General features: G+C 47.3%; 8 protein-coding genes across 8 annotated transcripts; 3 read left to right on the plus strand and 5 right to left on the minus strand.

Annotated features, from left to right (window-relative positions):
- Positions 1 to 403: 403 nt before the first annotated feature.
- Positions 404 to 1,916, plus strand: N7520_003594 (uncharacterized protein; the record flags this gene model as incomplete). Its single annotated transcript, XM_057137529.1, has 4 exons — positions 404 to 543; positions 600 to 613; positions 663 to 1,426; positions 1,485 to 1,916. The coding sequence occupies 4 exons, from the start codon at positions 404 to 406 to the stop codon at positions 1,914 to 1,916; spliced, it is 1,350 nt and encodes a 449-aa protein (XP_056997994.1).
- A 207-nt stretch (positions 1,917 to 2,123) lies between these two features.
- Positions 2,124 to 2,603, minus strand: N7520_003595 (tautomerase family protein; the record flags this gene model as incomplete). The annotated part of the gene is made up of 1 exon (XM_057137530.1): positions 2,124 to 2,603. One exon carries the CDS (start codon positions 2,601 to 2,603, stop codon positions 2,124 to 2,126), a length of 480 nt encoding a protein of 159 aa, XP_056997995.1.
- A 609-nt stretch (positions 2,604 to 3,212) lies between these two features.
- N7520_003596 (NAD(P)-binding protein) lies at positions 3,213 to 4,268 on the plus strand (the record flags this gene model as incomplete). Its single annotated transcript, XM_057137531.1, has 2 exons — positions 3,213 to 3,642; positions 3,697 to 4,268. 2 exons carry the CDS (start codon positions 3,213 to 3,215, stop codon positions 4,266 to 4,268), a joined length of 1,002 nt encoding a protein of 333 aa, XP_056997996.1.
- A 156-nt stretch (positions 4,269 to 4,424) lies between these two features.
- N7520_003597 (sterol desaturase family protein) lies at positions 4,425 to 5,471 on the minus strand (the record flags this gene model as incomplete). Its single annotated transcript, XM_057137532.1, has 1 exon — positions 4,425 to 5,471. The coding sequence occupies one exon, from the start codon at positions 5,469 to 5,471 to the stop codon at positions 4,425 to 4,427; it is 1,047 nt and encodes a 348-aa protein (XP_056997997.1).
- An 865-nt stretch (positions 5,472 to 6,336) lies between these two features.
- N7520_003598 (uncharacterized protein) lies at positions 6,337 to 7,368 on the minus strand (the record flags this gene model as incomplete). The annotated part of the gene is made up of 1 exon (XM_057137533.1): positions 6,337 to 7,368. One exon carries the CDS (start codon positions 7,366 to 7,368, stop codon positions 6,337 to 6,339), a length of 1,032 nt encoding a protein of 343 aa, XP_056997998.1.
- A 1,642-nt stretch (positions 7,369 to 9,010) lies between these two features.
- N7520_003599 (acetoacetate decarboxylase family protein) lies at positions 9,011 to 9,748 on the minus strand (the record flags this gene model as incomplete). The annotated part of the gene is made up of 1 exon (XM_057137534.1): positions 9,011 to 9,748. The coding sequence occupies one exon, from the start codon at positions 9,746 to 9,748 to the stop codon at positions 9,011 to 9,013; it is 738 nt and encodes a 245-aa protein (XP_056997999.1).
- Positions 9,749 to 13,432: 3,684 nt separating this feature from the next.
- Positions 13,433 to 14,158, minus strand: N7520_003600 (uncharacterized protein; the record flags this gene model as incomplete). Its single annotated transcript, XM_057137535.1, has 2 exons — positions 13,433 to 13,998; positions 14,047 to 14,158. The coding sequence occupies 2 exons, from the start codon at positions 14,156 to 14,158 to the stop codon at positions 13,433 to 13,435; spliced, it is 678 nt and encodes a 225-aa protein (XP_056998000.1).
- Positions 14,159 to 15,755: 1,597 nt separating this feature from the next.
- N7520_003601 (uncharacterized protein) lies at positions 15,756 to 15,992 on the plus strand (the record flags this gene model as incomplete). The annotated part of the gene is made up of 1 exon (XM_057137536.1): positions 15,756 to 15,992. The coding sequence occupies one exon, from the start codon at positions 15,756 to 15,758 to the stop codon at positions 15,990 to 15,992; it is 237 nt and encodes a 78-aa protein (XP_056998001.1).
- Positions 15,993 to 16,409: the final 417 nt, after the last annotated feature.

Below are 16,409 nucleotides of genomic sequence, written 5' to 3' on the forward strand. Positions count from 1 at the left end.
TAATATATTCAACCGAGCATATCACTGGTGGACAACTGCAATAAAGTGGAGCAATTAGATCCACAAGCATGGAAGTGGACCGAAAGATTAAATGTTGATCTTGACCGAGTGTACATTTGCATCCAGCGAGTTTTGATCCATAATAGGATATGCAAAGAAAAATTCCTTTTTTTCCGATAAGACGTCTTGGTCCAGAGAACATGTTCCGGGCCCCAGAATTTCCCCATAAAAAGTATTGAAGATTCGGTTGGTTGCAACGTTGAGATCCACTCACGGTTAGTTAAGGATTTTTTTTTACATATCTGACTTGGCGTTCTGCTTTCTTTTCTTCTCGTTCTGCTTTCTTTTCTTCTCGTTTCTGTTTGACTTGCATTTATATCTTCTTTTGGTATCAAACATCAACATGATTGACGGGGTTACTTCGCATTATGATTCGGAGTCGGGGTATGATGAGAAGAAGGTTGATGATTCCATGCCACAATATGTGGATGCGTTTGGTGATGAATCGAATGCGGAGGTTAAGTACAAGACCATGGAGTGGTGGTATGTTCTGATTCTGTAAGGATTGAAGAATATCGCTAATATTGCATTGCATTTAGGCAAACTGGAATGTGTACGTCTCTGAATCGTGAAAATGAGGTGAAAATTCTAACACAATACAGTCATGATTGCTGAGTCCGTTTCTCTGGGTGTTTTGTCGTTACCAGCAACACTTGCTCAACTTGGTCTTGCGCCGGCCCTCGTCCTCATCATTGGGCTGGGTCTTCTCGCTACGTATACCGGATATGTCATTGGACAATTCCACCAACGCTATCCTCACATTCAGAACCTCGCAGATGCCGGTGAGGTTCTCATGGGACCCTTCGGCCGTGAGCTCTTCGGAATTGGCCAGCTACTGTTCTCAATCTTCATCATGGGCAGCCACATTCTTACTTTTAGTGTGATGATGAATACCATCACAGACCATGGCACCTGTACTATGGTATTTACCACTGTTGGATTCCTGATCTGCATGGTATGCTCTCTGCCACGTACCATGAAGAACATGACATACATTTCCTGTCTGTCCTTCGTCAGTATCCTGACTGCTGTCATAATCACCATGATTGGTGTCGGTGTGCAGGACCACGGATACACGACTCTCCAAGCGACCGTCGACACAAACCTCTACAAAGCTTTCACTGCCGTAACAAACATTGTGTTCGCTTACTGTGCACACGTCGCTTTCTTCGGTCTTCTCGCTGAAATGCGCGACCCTCGCGACTTCCCCAAAGCTCTGTACATGCTACAGACATTCGAGATCATTTTCTATACCGTCGCAGCCGTTGTCATTTACTACTACGCCGGTCAGGATGTCACTTCCCCGGCCCTGGGCTCCGCCGGCCCCGTTCTTAAGAAGGTTGCGTACGGAATCGCCATCCCTACTGTATGTCATCCCCTCTACCTCCGCCAACCACTATGTAAATGTATCTAATAAATCCCAGATTGTCGGTGCCGGCGTTGTCAACGGCCACATTGGTCTTAAATATATCTACGTCCGTCTCTTCCGCGGAACAGACCGCATGCACCGCCGCGATCTTACATCCATTGGATCCTGGGTAGCGATCGGTGTGAGCTGCTGGGTCATCGCCTGGATTATCGCCGATGCCATCCCTGTGTTCAGTGATCTTCTCAGTCTGATTAGCTCTTTGTTCGCTAGTTGGTTCAGCTACGGTCTTGCTGGTGTTTACTGGTTGCACATTAACAAGGGGAAGTGGTTCTCTTCTCCACGGAAGATCGCTCTCACCATCCTCAATGTTCTCATTGTTCTTATCGGTGGCTGCATGTGTGGCCTTGGTCTGTACGTCTCTGGTAAGGCAATCCACGATGACGCGTCCAACAACAGCTTTTCTTGCGCGAGCAATGCCAAAGTATAGATGGGTTTTGGGTTTTACTGTTGATATATGTATGATTGCATGTGAGTTCTGTACTATTTCATTTACTTGTATATAGAACCTCTTCATAGAAATTTGATTAGGCTTGGGTATTTCTCCTTATTACCCGTAGACGTCACACCATTTCCACTTTATCTCGCTATCTCAGTCAAACTCGACGCCAATGCACGTCCAATATTTCACAGAGTCTCACAGAGAAACATTATCCAAATTAGGTGGATAAGCACCCTTATATGGCAACGCCCTATTCTCCCGCACCCAAGTTTGCTCCTCATCACTTTTGAAAGGCGGTGGAATCAACCCATTAATCTTCCAAAGGCGTCTCTCCGTCTCATCAACATGATACTCCAAATCATACCCCTTATCCAGAATATGAGGCTTCATGACTGCGTCAAGACGAGAAGTGGTGCGTAAATACGCAGTATCGGCATCGGGAACGTGAATCGCGACGTGGTTAATCACGACACGAACAAATGGGCTCTCGGTGGCTGTCTTGGCTTTTCCGCCGATGAACACGTCATCGTTATCCATTTTGTGGAATTGAGCTACCACGTAGAATGCGGGGAGACCCAGTTCGATGTACATTTTGGTGATGTCTGCTGCGAAGGCCTGTTTGGATGCATTGTCTTCGAATGTCCCGTGCGGGTGATAGATTTGCCAGAGAGGCATTCTGATGTGGATGTTATCTGGGTAGATTGAACTTTTTGGATGGTCTTCTCGGTAGGTTGGACTTGATGAATGATTTTCTGTATTTGATGGAAAGATGGAGCAAATTCTAGCTATTCATCGTCTCTTATGTATGTCTGTTAGTCAGATATCAGTCAAATTATTATTATTTGTCCAACTGCATTCGGATCGGGGTTTCGCAATAATCATAATATCTTGTTGACTAGTGTCATAGAAGGATACTAAGAATTTGAAAATCGGAAAAGGGTCCAATAGCCGATGATGTCGATTCCGAGGGTCATTACTTCAAAAGTCAAAAGTGTGACAAATGGGATTTATTGATTATTCAACAACTTTAATTTCGCAGCAATCCCCCGTATTCACCGCAACATGATGAATAAACAAATTAAAGCTTTTCGTATTGATATAATTCAAGTTGATTATTCAACAAAATCATTGGTAATTATCTTATTTGTCACGTCACCAGTTGAACATGGGAGCTTGAGCTTTGAGTATGTATAAATGTCCTTTGAAAGATGGCTTCAAAGGAACCATTCCTCATCGAAATCTAAACTACTCAACTACAATCAAGACTACTCAATTGAAATCAAAATGTCCAAGTCTCTTGTCTTCATCACCGGAGCAACTGGGTTCATTGGCGCCCATGTTGTGTCCGCAACCTTGAAAGCCGGATACCGCGTCCGCCTGAGCATCCGTAAAGCCGAACAAGAAGACGCCATCAGAAAGCGTTACGCCGAATTCAATAAAGACATTGAAATCTTTCTGATCCCAGATCTGTCCAGTGTCGACAGCCTCAAGGCTGCGCTGGAAAATGTCGACTATGTCTTCCACATCGCCTCTCCGATGCCAGGAAGTGGTGATGATTTGCAACGCGACTACGTGACCCCAGCCGTGCAGGCCACTCTCTCAATGCTCAATGCCGCATCAGCACACAAACAGATCAAGAAAGTGATCATCGTGTCATCTGCTCTTGCCCTGACTCCTGTCGACGCGTTAATCGCGAAAAAGGTCATAGTTAGAGGTAAGTTGACCGCCCAACCCAACGATAAAAAGTCCCCTTACTAACGACTCCCAGAAAATACCGGTGAAGTCATACCTTTTGACCCTTCTATGAGCTTCCCCGAAGGCCCCGGAGGCTACGGACTCAAGTACGCTGCCTCCAAAATTGTGGCTCACCAAGCTACACGAGACTTCCTCCGCGATGAGAAGCCCCATTACAAGGTCCTCACCATCCACCCGGTCTTCGTTCTCGGGGACGACATGCTCCAGACTACTGCGGAGGGTCTTGCTGGAATGAACAAGTTCTTCTACCAATCGTTCTTCAGTGAAAAGCCCCATATCGGTAACGCGTGGGTACATGTTCGAGATGTGGCCGATGCGCACGTGAAGGCCCTCGAGACTGATGCCGAAAGTGGTACGGAATTCACCCTTTCGCTACCCCATGTATCGTGGGAGGATACGGCTCGTTTCGCTGAGAAGAAGTACCCGGGGCTGGGATATAAGTTAGAGCCTCCTTTCGAGGTTTCCTGGGATGTTCAGAATACTGCTGCTGAGCAAATTCTTGGATTGAAATGGCGCTCGGCAGAGAAGATTGTCGAGGATGTTTTTGATCAGCAGTTGGCGCTGCAAGCGAAGGTGGCTAATTGAAGACCTGACTAGTTATTACTGATTGGGTGACAGAGTGAACTTGGATCTTATTTGATAATGAATTCCTAATCGATCGTGAATATTGTGGAACCTCAGTGAATAGTCAAGAACACTATCGTCATCGTCGTAGCACTTGAATGTGCGCTCATCAAGATTCTACCACAGTGGCATTCTTGCAACATTTTCATAGTCGATGTTGTTCGCCGCAGACTCGATTCGATCGGTGGTAGTACCGAAGATCTGGTCCCAAAGACGGGTCTGCTTTCCGTAGTTGTGACTCTTTCTCCATCCCTTCCGATGGTGAAGATCATGGTCCTCAATAACGATATCACAGTTGAACATCTGCAACGCCCAGCTCAGAGTAGAAGGCACAGTCAAATGCATCCGCAACCCACTGTGACCGAAAACCTCCGCGAACGCCACATATTGGTGACATACCCACCACTCATAGAAACCCATCGGCAACCCCATAAGACGAAGGCAGAAAAATGCCATAAAAGGCACGCCGACCATATCGAAGAACTCCTGTTCGTGATCTGCGTAGGCTGCAAGGAGCGGATTCGGGTGCTTTGTCAGGTGGTGGGTTCGGTGGAATTTCCAGAAGAAGCCCACATCGTGCATCAGGCGATGATACCAGTAGAACCAGAAGTCGAGGACGATACCGTATAGACCGATCTCCAGTGGAAGCCATAGCCAGTTCATTTCACTGGGCAGTTGGTCTCTGTTGTAGGTCAAGTAGACGGCCATGACAAGTCGAGAGCCAGTGGTTTTATAGAGTGAAGTCACGACTTTTCCCACGCCAACATCAGGAACGCCGTCACGCTCGTGTTTGTCACCATCCAAGAAACCGTAGATATGACCCAGACGTCGAAGGACGTGAACTTGATAGATGACGATAGCGTTGAAGGCGAAGAAGTAGAAGTTGAACGTCGCAATCGGCCCCAGGGTACGGCCGGTGTAGGTCATATACAACTGGTGCAAAAGTAGTGGTATAGCCGAGTAAAATAGCACCCATCGCTGGAGAGACCATTGCGGCATAAAGGGAATCTTCTCGTCTTTGGCGTGGACAGGGACTTCCTTATTTAATTCGATTGGATGGGCGTTTAAAATCTCCAATACCCAATGCTGGTGCGTCCATTCTGATCGGTCGGCAGTACGCCAGGTGGATTTCATAGAATCCTTCGATAGTGGTCTTGTATCCATGGCGTGGAATGTTTGTATTTGGTATTATTTGTCCGGGGGGCATGGTTTATATCAATTCCAAGGTTCCCCCGGATATAGAAAGTGCAAAATACGTACATGTGAAGGGTTCATGACACCAGATGATCTCAATTACTGTGGATCTGATTTCCCCAACAAAATCTCATCAAATGATTAGATCAAGAGAATCTCGAAGTATCCACAATTCGATCCGCTCGGTCACTCCCCACGTGAAATTACCCCCCATGAACTATGAACGTGCCGAGGGCTCGATTGCTTATAGAGAATTTCGAGTATTATTGTCGAAATTTATTGTCTAATACTCCACAATCCATCAGCAATGTAATCATTGGTCCCATTGCAATGCTATTCTGCATTTTAGGGCGTGCAGGGGTAGAGTTGAGCCTCGGCCGTGCGATCGTGAAAATCCAAGATCGAGAATTTTGCCGATATAATGGGTCCTCACTTAAGTGATCTACATCCTTTCCTCCAATACCGGCGCTTTTAAACCCTTTTCGGATGACGATCTTAACCCTAAAATGGTAACCTCTGCGATAGTCACAAAACTAACACTGAATAGTGCAATAGTTATGCTCCTCGGGCAATTGGGTGTTCCACTCGGACTTTTCATGAACATGTTTGTTGATGAACGCATGGTCACCTATAAGTGGAGGTTAGTTCTGTGCATAATTTTATCGATCGACATATGATGTTCATCCTCGTCATCTCAATCTACTCCCTCGGTCGATATTTGTTGGGATTTCAAGTCGGCTATATACCACCGACTACCCTTTCAGTGGATGGAAAACGAATCTTGGAAGCACAGTTCATAACAGGTCATATTAAAAGTAAGTATTCACATGCATGATTATTCCCGCTCGATTATTGAACTCTCGTTCTCTTGTGTGTCTGACCAGCGCTGTGCTACCAAAGTCACGAAGAGAGACAGCACCATGCTTAACCACGACCCAGTTAACATATACATGGCCTGACCAAATGCAATGAATAGCGGAAATGTCACCCATGGAGATACCTGAAGCCTTAATATCCGAAGCCTCACACAAAAGTTGAGCTGGCACTGAAGAAATGATTCTGTCCGCGTGTTGCCCGCGCCATCACGTGAAAGAAAGGTCCCATATTGCACCCGGAAGAAAGCACACAGCTGGAGAGCATATTGGAGGATCATGTTGATTGCAGCCAATTGATTGGGACTGAAAAATACACTCATTCCTAGGCTCTCACGAGACGATGCTTCTTTCGTCGCTAATTGCACATCATGCTCAAGAACATCAGGTTCGGTTGCAGCGATCGGACTGATTTGGTGGCTGACTTCCTCTGTGGGATTTATCGCGGTAGTGTGGTTGAAGGGGTTGAGCGGGGAATATATGGCCGTGGTATGTAGTGAAGCATTGGTGGGTACTGGCCCTGGTGGGGTTTCAAGTGGCAGAGTGGGGTATCGTATAATGGCAGGAATGTGGGTGGTTTCATTTTCTTCATTGTCTGAGATTGTTTCCAGTGATTCAGATTGGGGTTGCTCAGGTCCGTCCGCACCAGTCATCTTTTCTTCAGGGTGCAATTGGTGAGCTTGATGTTCTTCGCGCCAGAGATCGAGCCATTTTTGCTCCTGCTCACTCTTTTGCAGAACAATAGTGGGAGGGTGATGGTTATCAATGAATAGGAGATCCACAAGTGATTTGATGTTTTTGAGAATGAGATCATGCTCTGATTCTAAGAAGCTCATCTTGTGTTGTAAAATGTCGTCGGCGAGATCGCATTTGCTTCTAGCCAACCGGCGCCTACATTGGTCTTCCTTTGAGGTTTTTGCCAGACAATTCTGCGCGCCATTCTTGGCGATTGTAATACCGAGAATGTCGCCAAGCTTGATAATTTGAGGAGGCATTGCGGATGGGGATTGTCCACGGGTATAGAGTAAATTTGAATTTGAAGACGACAGACCAACTGGGCGATGTTCAATAATTTTGGCGACTGAATCTGCCTTGAGTCTGGCTTGATGCTGAAATTGCAAATTACTTGCGGCATTTCGCTACATTATATACACTCTGTGAGGTACTAGCATCGCGATTGTGCCTTGTGCAAATGGGGACACTAACCTCCGACTTGTTAGCCTCACAAGCACAGCCACAGGCAGCCACCACACCTGAGGCTAGAATGAGGGCTGAGACTTCAGTCTACAGGGGTTTGCATGACTAGAGAGCCCAAATGTGAGAAAATAGTCTCTAGCTTCTGTTCTGTGACGTCAGCGTATCTCAGAGTCCAGTAAAAATCACCCCTAGTCACACAGCAGGCCAAGCCTCTTTCAGTGGGCCGAACCATCGGAGCCGATATCTGCTGCATAGGCGCGTAGTTGTCAAACGAAAAGAGGGGAAATGGGTGATGCCTGGATAAACATTGAAATGACTGTTTGGGGGCCGAAACCAGTTCATCAGTCTCGAGCAGTGCGTCGTCACGACTGAACCAATGTGGCCCGGAGTTTTTTTATTTTTTTTTTATTTTTTACCTCCAACCTGTCACAATAGCTCAAGTCAATATTTGAACTTCAAGAGGTCCCGGGAGAAAATATTTGCGTAGTGGTACTATTGCTTTCTTGGTCTATTATTAGACCTGAGAATGCAGCTAAGACTTGGTTGCTATTTAGCGTGCTTCACATAAATTGTCTAAGCCACACATCACTCGATCAGCCCTTGGAAGCTAACGGGGAAGTTCTGGGTGCATATGTTTCGTTGCGCGGGAAAAGCAGGTCCACCTCCAGCATGTCAGACGAATTGATTAAATATGCCCCTGACCTGTGCATTCTTTGTTGCACAAGATGATTCTTATTCGAAGATTGATATTCTAGTGCACTATATCTTCTCTTGATAGTATTGAGTCGCATCGTGACCTGTCAGATCTTGATTTAGCAACATTGATGTATAGCTCAAAGGCGAAGGCTGCGAGGTTGCGATAGCCCTGTAGGCACGTAGACGATAAAGGGAAAAGCATTCGGGTCTGGATGATGCGCCTTCTTATTTTTGATGACCCTATTACATTTAAGTAAGCCGAATTCGCGAGCGTTTTAGTGTGTGAGCTTTACTGCCATATCTCGAACATCCTTCTCCAGCTACTTGATATTGCTGTGTGAAATGGGCTCAAATCGTTCGAGGAAAAGAAGATTGTTATCATTATGGCTCTGACCGATATCGCCGAAGATAGGAGTATATCATAGCGCTGTAGAATTCGAGGGTGTCCTGGCGGATAAATATGGGAGTGCTTTTAATTGCACGAGGATGATGTGTGTGACGGCGGTTGGGCTATGTGAGTATAGCTTTAACTCAGCATTGATCTGAGATTGCAGCTTTGATGATCAAATACTACGGTGGGTCAAATATCCGGTGCTAGAGCTCAAGCTCTTGGAGGCCCCATCGACCTTTGGTTGTAGTAACGGATATTTCCAGCGCTCAATACTCCGCTTCTCATTGCCCATACGTGAGAGTAGTTTGTAAATTTAATGATCTGCATCCATTTAAACATGAAGTAAAGTATGATTATAGCTGAAAAACTTTTGACGGCAAACGGATCGCAAGGGATGCATTCCGTAAGAGAGTCGCTTTTTCATATCGAACGACTTTGATTTCATGCATCGGGTCAAAGCTTGATGGCTCCGGGAAGCAGATAGATCCAGAGCCTTGCCAAACCTCGCTTGCCTCCATATCGATGTTCACCGGCACCAGTTCCTTAACGGATGGACTCTGTCCCGAAATCACTGAAGGTATAACTCGCAAATTTAACCCCGGGATAGATTTCTCCATTTTGCCCATCACCTTCTGCTCAGGCTGGAAACCAACTTCAACAATTTTTTGGCCTGTAGGTCTCTCCACGTAGCCCTGCACAACCGTCGATCCAGTTTTCAACGCCAACTCCACATTCCCCAACTTCTTGGGAAAACCGAATTGCTCACGGCCGCAGGATATTGGTGAGTCGTTATCAAGGATTAGAGAGAGAAAGTAGTCAAATGTGTCGCCTTTGTATTTGACTTTGACCGAGTGGACATACTCATTGTATGGGCCGAATGAGGTCATGCTGTGATCCAAAAGCATTACTGATACCTCTGGCTCATCGTCTAGCTCTAGCATATCCGGTACAAAATGTCGCACACATTGAAGCGATGTTTGATAGACAACGATGAGAACAGTCTTGGTTGTGTAGTCGCTGCCATTCACGGGATATGGAGGAGCATACTGTGGAATGGCCGTGTTAGATACTGAAAGTGACCCAAATGGCATTTTGAAATATCAAGAGCGATAGCAAAAATTTGCCACGGCAAGCTATATGCAATAATATATGATGCGATTGTGGCATGATTAAATACATCAAAGCTACAGAGTGATGTCATTGACTAGAACCAACTACTGTCATTGAAGGTCAGAGCATGTCCAAACCCTGGTTACGGAAGCGAATACGGACCAATTTATCAATACACCTAAAAACCAGGCAGAAACAGTAGAAATGGCAGAAAACCTAAGAATACTAAAACTAGAAAACAATAATTAACACATTTTAAATAATTCCAATGTTAGTCTAATGTTAGTCAAATCTTACCAAGTCCTAACCACCACTATTCTGCACCCGTCAAGCGCCCTTGGTCATTACCAGGATATCCGGGTATTTAGGGCCAAGCTTTTGGCTGCGTGGTCGGCCACATGCTGTCATTAAATGCGAAGCAGCGTGATATTCGCCTGATATCCTCAAGGTATACACAAGGTTCGCCATGCTAGTCTCGTGGTCAAAGTAACGGGATTTCCGGCCTTAGTACCTGCTTGCTGGCTTCTATTACCTGCACCTGAAGCTCTTCGGCTGTCCCCATTTTTACCTAAGACTTCGTAACGATCCTAGCACCTATGAACTCTTTATTACTCTTGGCGTTTCACGACTTGACAAATCTTTCCTAGATTTGAATGGCTTCTCTGCCAGTCTTGGACTATCCAGGGAATTTTCTTGCGTTAATGCAAAACATGCCGCGTTGTAGAGCAGAAATTCATCTGTTTGGGCTAGTACGAGGTCGAAAATCTAAAAGCAAGAAGCTGGCTGTTTCAATTGGAGGATCGTGGCCCATGATTTTGTACTCTCGCCCAGCTTGGAGGGTCAGTGCGGCGGCCGTCACGCGACGGAGGGTGATTACTCACCCGCTCTCACGCTACTTCTCAACTGCGCACTCCGCATCTCACCCCTGATCGTGCGACGCTAAAGCGGCTCTCACCCTATACCCACCCTGTCGGTGCCAACCGAACTACTGGCCGCTGGCCGCATTAAGCCACACGCCGGTTATTTAGTAGTATGGTGGGTGACCACATGCGAATGCTGACTATTGTGTGTCTTTTTTTCACCTTTTTTGTATATGTTGGGGCAACTGCCTTTGCCGTCCTGGCGGTCATTTTCCTTAGTTCCTCTAAATCCTTTACCTAAATACCAGCAGATATGCTGTCATCTCAAAACCATACCATATATGGCGAGGGGAGGTAAATGATGATTTCTTAATGGGCATGACTCCGCCTTGGGCAGCTATTGGGGTTCAAAAAGGAAACGAGATATAGCGAGAGGTACACGGGCAACTGCCAAAGTCGTCTACCGTGGATTGTGGCTTAGTAGGGTGTCGTGTTGAGGCTTAAAAGGTAAACCAAATATGGTCTGGGGAAGCCATTTGGAGATTACAGTATCGTCGTCAGATCAATACAAGATATATCCAGGGTAGCCCAGGATGATTAGTGATTGGATCCAGCCCCTCACAAACTGGAGGCGTCCACTGTAAATCATGGCTCGGCTGTTAGGTATTACAGTATCGTCGCCGAAAATCGAAACGAAATATGGTGAGGGGTAGCCCATATTGATCTCTGATTGGCCGTAGTCCTACGCGGACAACTGCTAAAATTAGCTACCGTGGATTATGGCTTAGTAGGGTGTCGTGTTGAGGCTTAAAAGGTAAACCAAATATGGTCTGGGGAAGCCATTTGGAGATTACAGTATCGTCGTCAGATCAATACAAGATATATCCAGGGTAGCCCAGGATGATTAGTGATTGGATCCAGCCCCTCACAAACTGGAGGCGTCCACTGTAAATCATGGCTCGGCTGTTAGGTATTACAGTATCGTCGCCGAAAATCGAAACGAAATATGGTGAGGGGTAGCCCATATTGATCTCTGATTGGCCGTAGTCCTACGCGGACAACTGCTAAAATTAGCTACCGTGGATTATGGCTTAGTAGGGTGTCGTGTTGAGGCTTAAAAGGTAAACCAAATATGGTCTGGGGGAGCCATTTGGAGATTACAGTATCGTCGTCAGATCAATACAAGATATGTCCATGGGAGCCCAGGATGACCATTGATTGAATATAGTCCACTCACATCCTGCAAGCATCCACTATAAATCATGGCTCAGCTGTTACGTATTACATACATTATCGTCGCTGAATCGAAGCGGAACACGCCCGATGAAAGCCTCAAATAATCTCTGATTGGGCATCAGCCCAGTGATATCCCGCGCTAAGCAGACATTTTATACGCCACTGCACCTAACAAGGCCTAGATCGTAGCTCGAAAAACACCCTTGGACTGCGCCACGAGTCCCCGTTGAAAGGAAAGTCGCTGCGCTCCTCCTACGTAAGTTGTCTATCATCGGTTAAGACATCTGTCATCTTCAGACTATCACTATTCTCGATGGTTGCACAAAGCCCAAGGTCTGTAGCTACAATTTAAGTTCGGATCGTCTCAACATTTGAGACTCCTCCATACCTCTCGGAATACAGATCTTGTCCCTTTCTTCTGTTTCCACGCTACTATGTAGCCCTTTTTGCCCCTAGACAGCAGATCAGCTGCCGACAACTATCAATGTATTTCCCGATATTAACTCTTCGACCGAGTGGCGTTCTCTTCAGCGAGATAAAAGCAAGACTCAAGACTGGGAGATGAGCTCCTTCCTATTGAGGTAAGCTTTGTGAAGCTTTCGCGAAGCTTTTGGCGTAGCCTTGTCCGAGTGGAGAGGCCCATTCGAAGTTTTTCCGCTCAGGTGGATGAATTGGGTTTTCTATTAGTTTTTCTCATCCCTGTATGTTCACTGGTGGCTTTTATTAACTCCCCCGCCCTAGGGTCATGGACGTTCCCTGAACCCTTGTAGCCGATGTGCACAGAGCGCTGCTAAGTGGATAGAACGGAGAATTCCGTGTGATTGGTCATTACTGTTCGTCAAACCTGCTTGACCACGAAGCCACGGTCGACGCGATTTCGTTTACAGCAGGGCAGCGTGATCATTGGTCGTACATTGCAAAACGTGCCCCTGAGTCCCTGAGTCCCTGAAAAGTGGGTCGCACGGACCCTGGGCACCAAGGCTGACTCATGCGAAATCGACTTAGTTAATAAACGCCTCACCCGGGAGGCGTGAACCCTCCCGCGGAAAAACAGGGAGGATCTCCATACTGTGATCCAGATGGAGGACGATAAGAGTGCCGTCAAAGATGAAAAACGATTTTCTCCTGCTGTGCACGAGGATGGAGTTGTGGGCAGTCCAACCCTTCGGGACTTTTTCTTGTAGAAGACCGGGTACCTGCGGGTGGTATACTGTGAAAAAAAAAAGAATCAAACTAGAAAATCAAAACAATAAGAGACGGGTCCCATGATACACCTGAGGTCTTTTAGGCAATCCAGAATAGCTGCCCATTGCATGCTCTACATACTCCCTCGAGATTAATTAAATAGGCGAGCTTAGGCCAACCCGGGCTTTGGTTAGCAGGCGAACGAAGATGGGGCTATTGTAATTAGGCGAGCAAAAAAACAAAAACAAAAATAAGATTAAAACCATTGCGAAGTCCGCGAAACAAGATTGATTTAATTCAAATTTACTAGTGACTACTACCGATGGAAACAAGACCCGAAGCCTTCCCCTTGATCTGGGTTGCCAGGAATCCCCCTTCTGCTTCTCACCCAAGATGAATCAAGTTGGTCACTGTGGCCAGTAGCATCAACAAGACTGGTACCGTGGCCATGCGCGATTGACCTGCAGTTTTGTTGGCAGACGTCACGCTAGGACAGGTCACGTTCGCATTCCGTGACCAGGGTGAACAGGCGGAGGCGGTGGCTGCGGCGTATAGACTGGAAGTGGCTGTCGAGTTGATAGTCACGGCGCACGGATTGGTGGTTGGAGTCGGGCCGAGGTAGCCACAAGCTTCACCGAAGGATGTGACGTTGAACGCATATGCTTCCATTGTGCCACATTCATCGGCAGAAGTGGCGGCCAGGAGGTCGGGTTCCTGACCCGAGTTGCTTATGGTAAAGACGGTAGGATCGCTTCGCGTGTAGACAGTAGGGTTGCCGCTAAGCTGAGAGCAATTGTAGAACTCCAAGGTCCACAACAGGGTCCAATGTCCATTTGGGTAGGCAATGGTGTTGACGAAATCCGAGACCAGAAAAAGTTCATTGGACGTCATCTGCTCATTCAGCTCGATAAGTCCGTCGCTGACGGAGCCGGGGGAGCCTTGGTTGCTGCCTTCTCATAGGCTCCAGGTAATTGAGGCCGTCAACGGGGGAGCCATACTTGGATTCTGCAGCGCCCACACGATGGGCGTCAGCGCCTGAGGGGTATAAGTAGCATTGCGTGGGAACACCAAGTCCACTTCAAAGATGCCCGGGCTGGCAATGATTCTCATTGTAGTCGTCGGGCCAGCTATCAACGCAGGCCAGAGGAGTTGAACGTGTAAGCCCCAAGTAAGTAGTAATGAAGGAGGTTCAAGGGAGACATTATCTGGCACAATGACTTGACAGGGTAGAAATGAAACGGAGACCACAGGATATCCACTTTGACGGGGGGCTTCGGGACATACTCTACAAGAAGCTGTAGTTTACCTTAGTGTTCCTTAGAGTACCGTAGAGTACCGTGGTTTACCGTAGCCCACTTTCGTGGATCCACGGGCCGCGATAGTATTGACTGGGATCTATATTTGCTTCGCGAGCCTCCGCTCCGATATTCACCTCCACTAGCGCTACTAGTGAGGCGCACTGCCTCTGATGAGGATTCCATCAAATGACAAATCGACCACGGAACTTTTTGAAAAGCTCATGGGTTCATCGCCCATCGTGGAAATAGAACATTAGGCAAACCCGACATAAGTAGTACCAGTCTTCTATCCGTTTTTTTCTTCTTTCTGGTCCCGACATGTGCTATGGAACGCTTCCACTGTAGCTCATGTCGTGGTCGTCCAGTTCGCTTTCGTGGTAGAAGCCGCGAAATGCGTTCCTGACTCTCCTTCAGGCCACTATTTTCACCCTTTCCTTTTCGTTTGTGCATCTGCCGCCATCTCGGCGTCTGTTCGACTCATTGTCAGTCCTAGGTATCAAGGCAGGTCCGCCCCAACCTTACCCTCTTCCCTTCTCGCTCCTCTCCTCACCTTACCGTCTCTGACTCTGATCTCTGCTCATTTTCCATCTTGTACTCTGATCTCCAAGGTCCCATACTGGAAGAACGAGCGCCCAAGCTGAAACCCCAGCTGATATCCCAACCGATACCCCAACCGATACCCCAGCTAGTACCCCAGCTAGTACCCCACTTGCACGTGTTAGTACCGCAGGTATTAGGCTATTACGACGCACGGAGGACCTTGGTCATAGCGACTTTCTGTGAGCTCCCAGCATTTATCTCCTATTAAGTTTTTACTAACAAGTCAAAAAAGGGAGTCCCAACCCATGCCAGCCAAGTGATTGGCACCCCAGTTACGCTCCCCTCCACTTAAAGTGGTGTTGATGAGATGCAGCCAAACGAGCTGGCAAAGCATATCCTCAAACTACCTTACAGGGTAGCTAGAGCTGGAGGACGTATCAAAGGAAAGATCCTACCAGAGCTAAATCGACTATACGTGTCGGCGGGAGCTTGTACTCCGACCGGAAAAACCAATGACCACTGGCCGATTACATGACATGCTGTCTAATAAGCTTTACCTCGTCGAGGCTGCAGTCATGCAGATTGTAGGCACGGTACAGCTAGCCAAGCGCAAGCACTGCTTGCAAGAAAACGGACCTTTCAATTTATGTGTGACCATATCAGAACCATCATTGGGGCTGACTCCTTGCGCTAATTGCCATTGGAGTGGTTATGGGTCACGATGCATTTTCCTTCATTCTGCCAGTGCTAGCCTTATCAGCAGCGTGATGCCCTCGCCGTCCGGTCATCACCGTCACCAGTCCTCGGCATAATCCAGCGCCTCCCGACAGAGCGGAGATGATGAACCTTTGACAGGTCCCGGTGACACAATGCATATCAATACTGGCGATGGACGGGATGTGAACAACGCCAGTCGCAGCTTTGCTTCCCTCACTCAGAATCTTGAAATCGCAAACGCGCTAGCGGAAGAGATCAATGTGCAAACTGCTCGAGAAAAACCAAACTCCGACCGCCGCGAAGACCAAATCATTGTTTATCTTCTACTACGTCGGACATGCACTCCAGAATACCTCCAAGGAGCTTTTATTCTACTCCGGCGGTGCTAAAGATTTACCCTGGAACGCGGTCCGACATGAACTTTTTGACAATCATCCTTTGCTTCAACATGTTGACTCGCTCGCTGTTTTGAATTGTTGTTATGCGGGATTAGCGAGAGCGGGATCAGCAAGGTCGATGCAAATTGGGGCCGCAGCAGGTCCTTCAGAGCAAGCCAGATCCCGAAGTTGGGGCGCGTCCTTCACTATTCGGATAGGGTTAGCAGTCCGCACACTTCGCGCGAGTGGTATGCCTATCGTCACAATTGCTGAACTATTGGGAGAACTCGAACGCGCAAAGCCTAGTACGACTACACCAACGTCAAAACTGGCTATCTTGGGTGGGTCATACCCAATTGCCCTACCCTTCAAAAGGGGTAGGAAGGGGTAGGGTGATGTCACCCACCAGTCGTATTCCCATCGCCCCTA

This window comes from Penicillium odoratum, assembly GCF_028828045.1.
Source record: "Penicillium odoratum strain IBT 22623 chromosome Unknown utg000003l_segment0_segment0, whole genome shotgun sequence".
In the NCBI taxonomy this organism is placed as follows: domain Eukaryota; kingdom Fungi; phylum Ascomycota; class Eurotiomycetes; order Eurotiales; family Aspergillaceae; genus Penicillium; species Penicillium odoratum.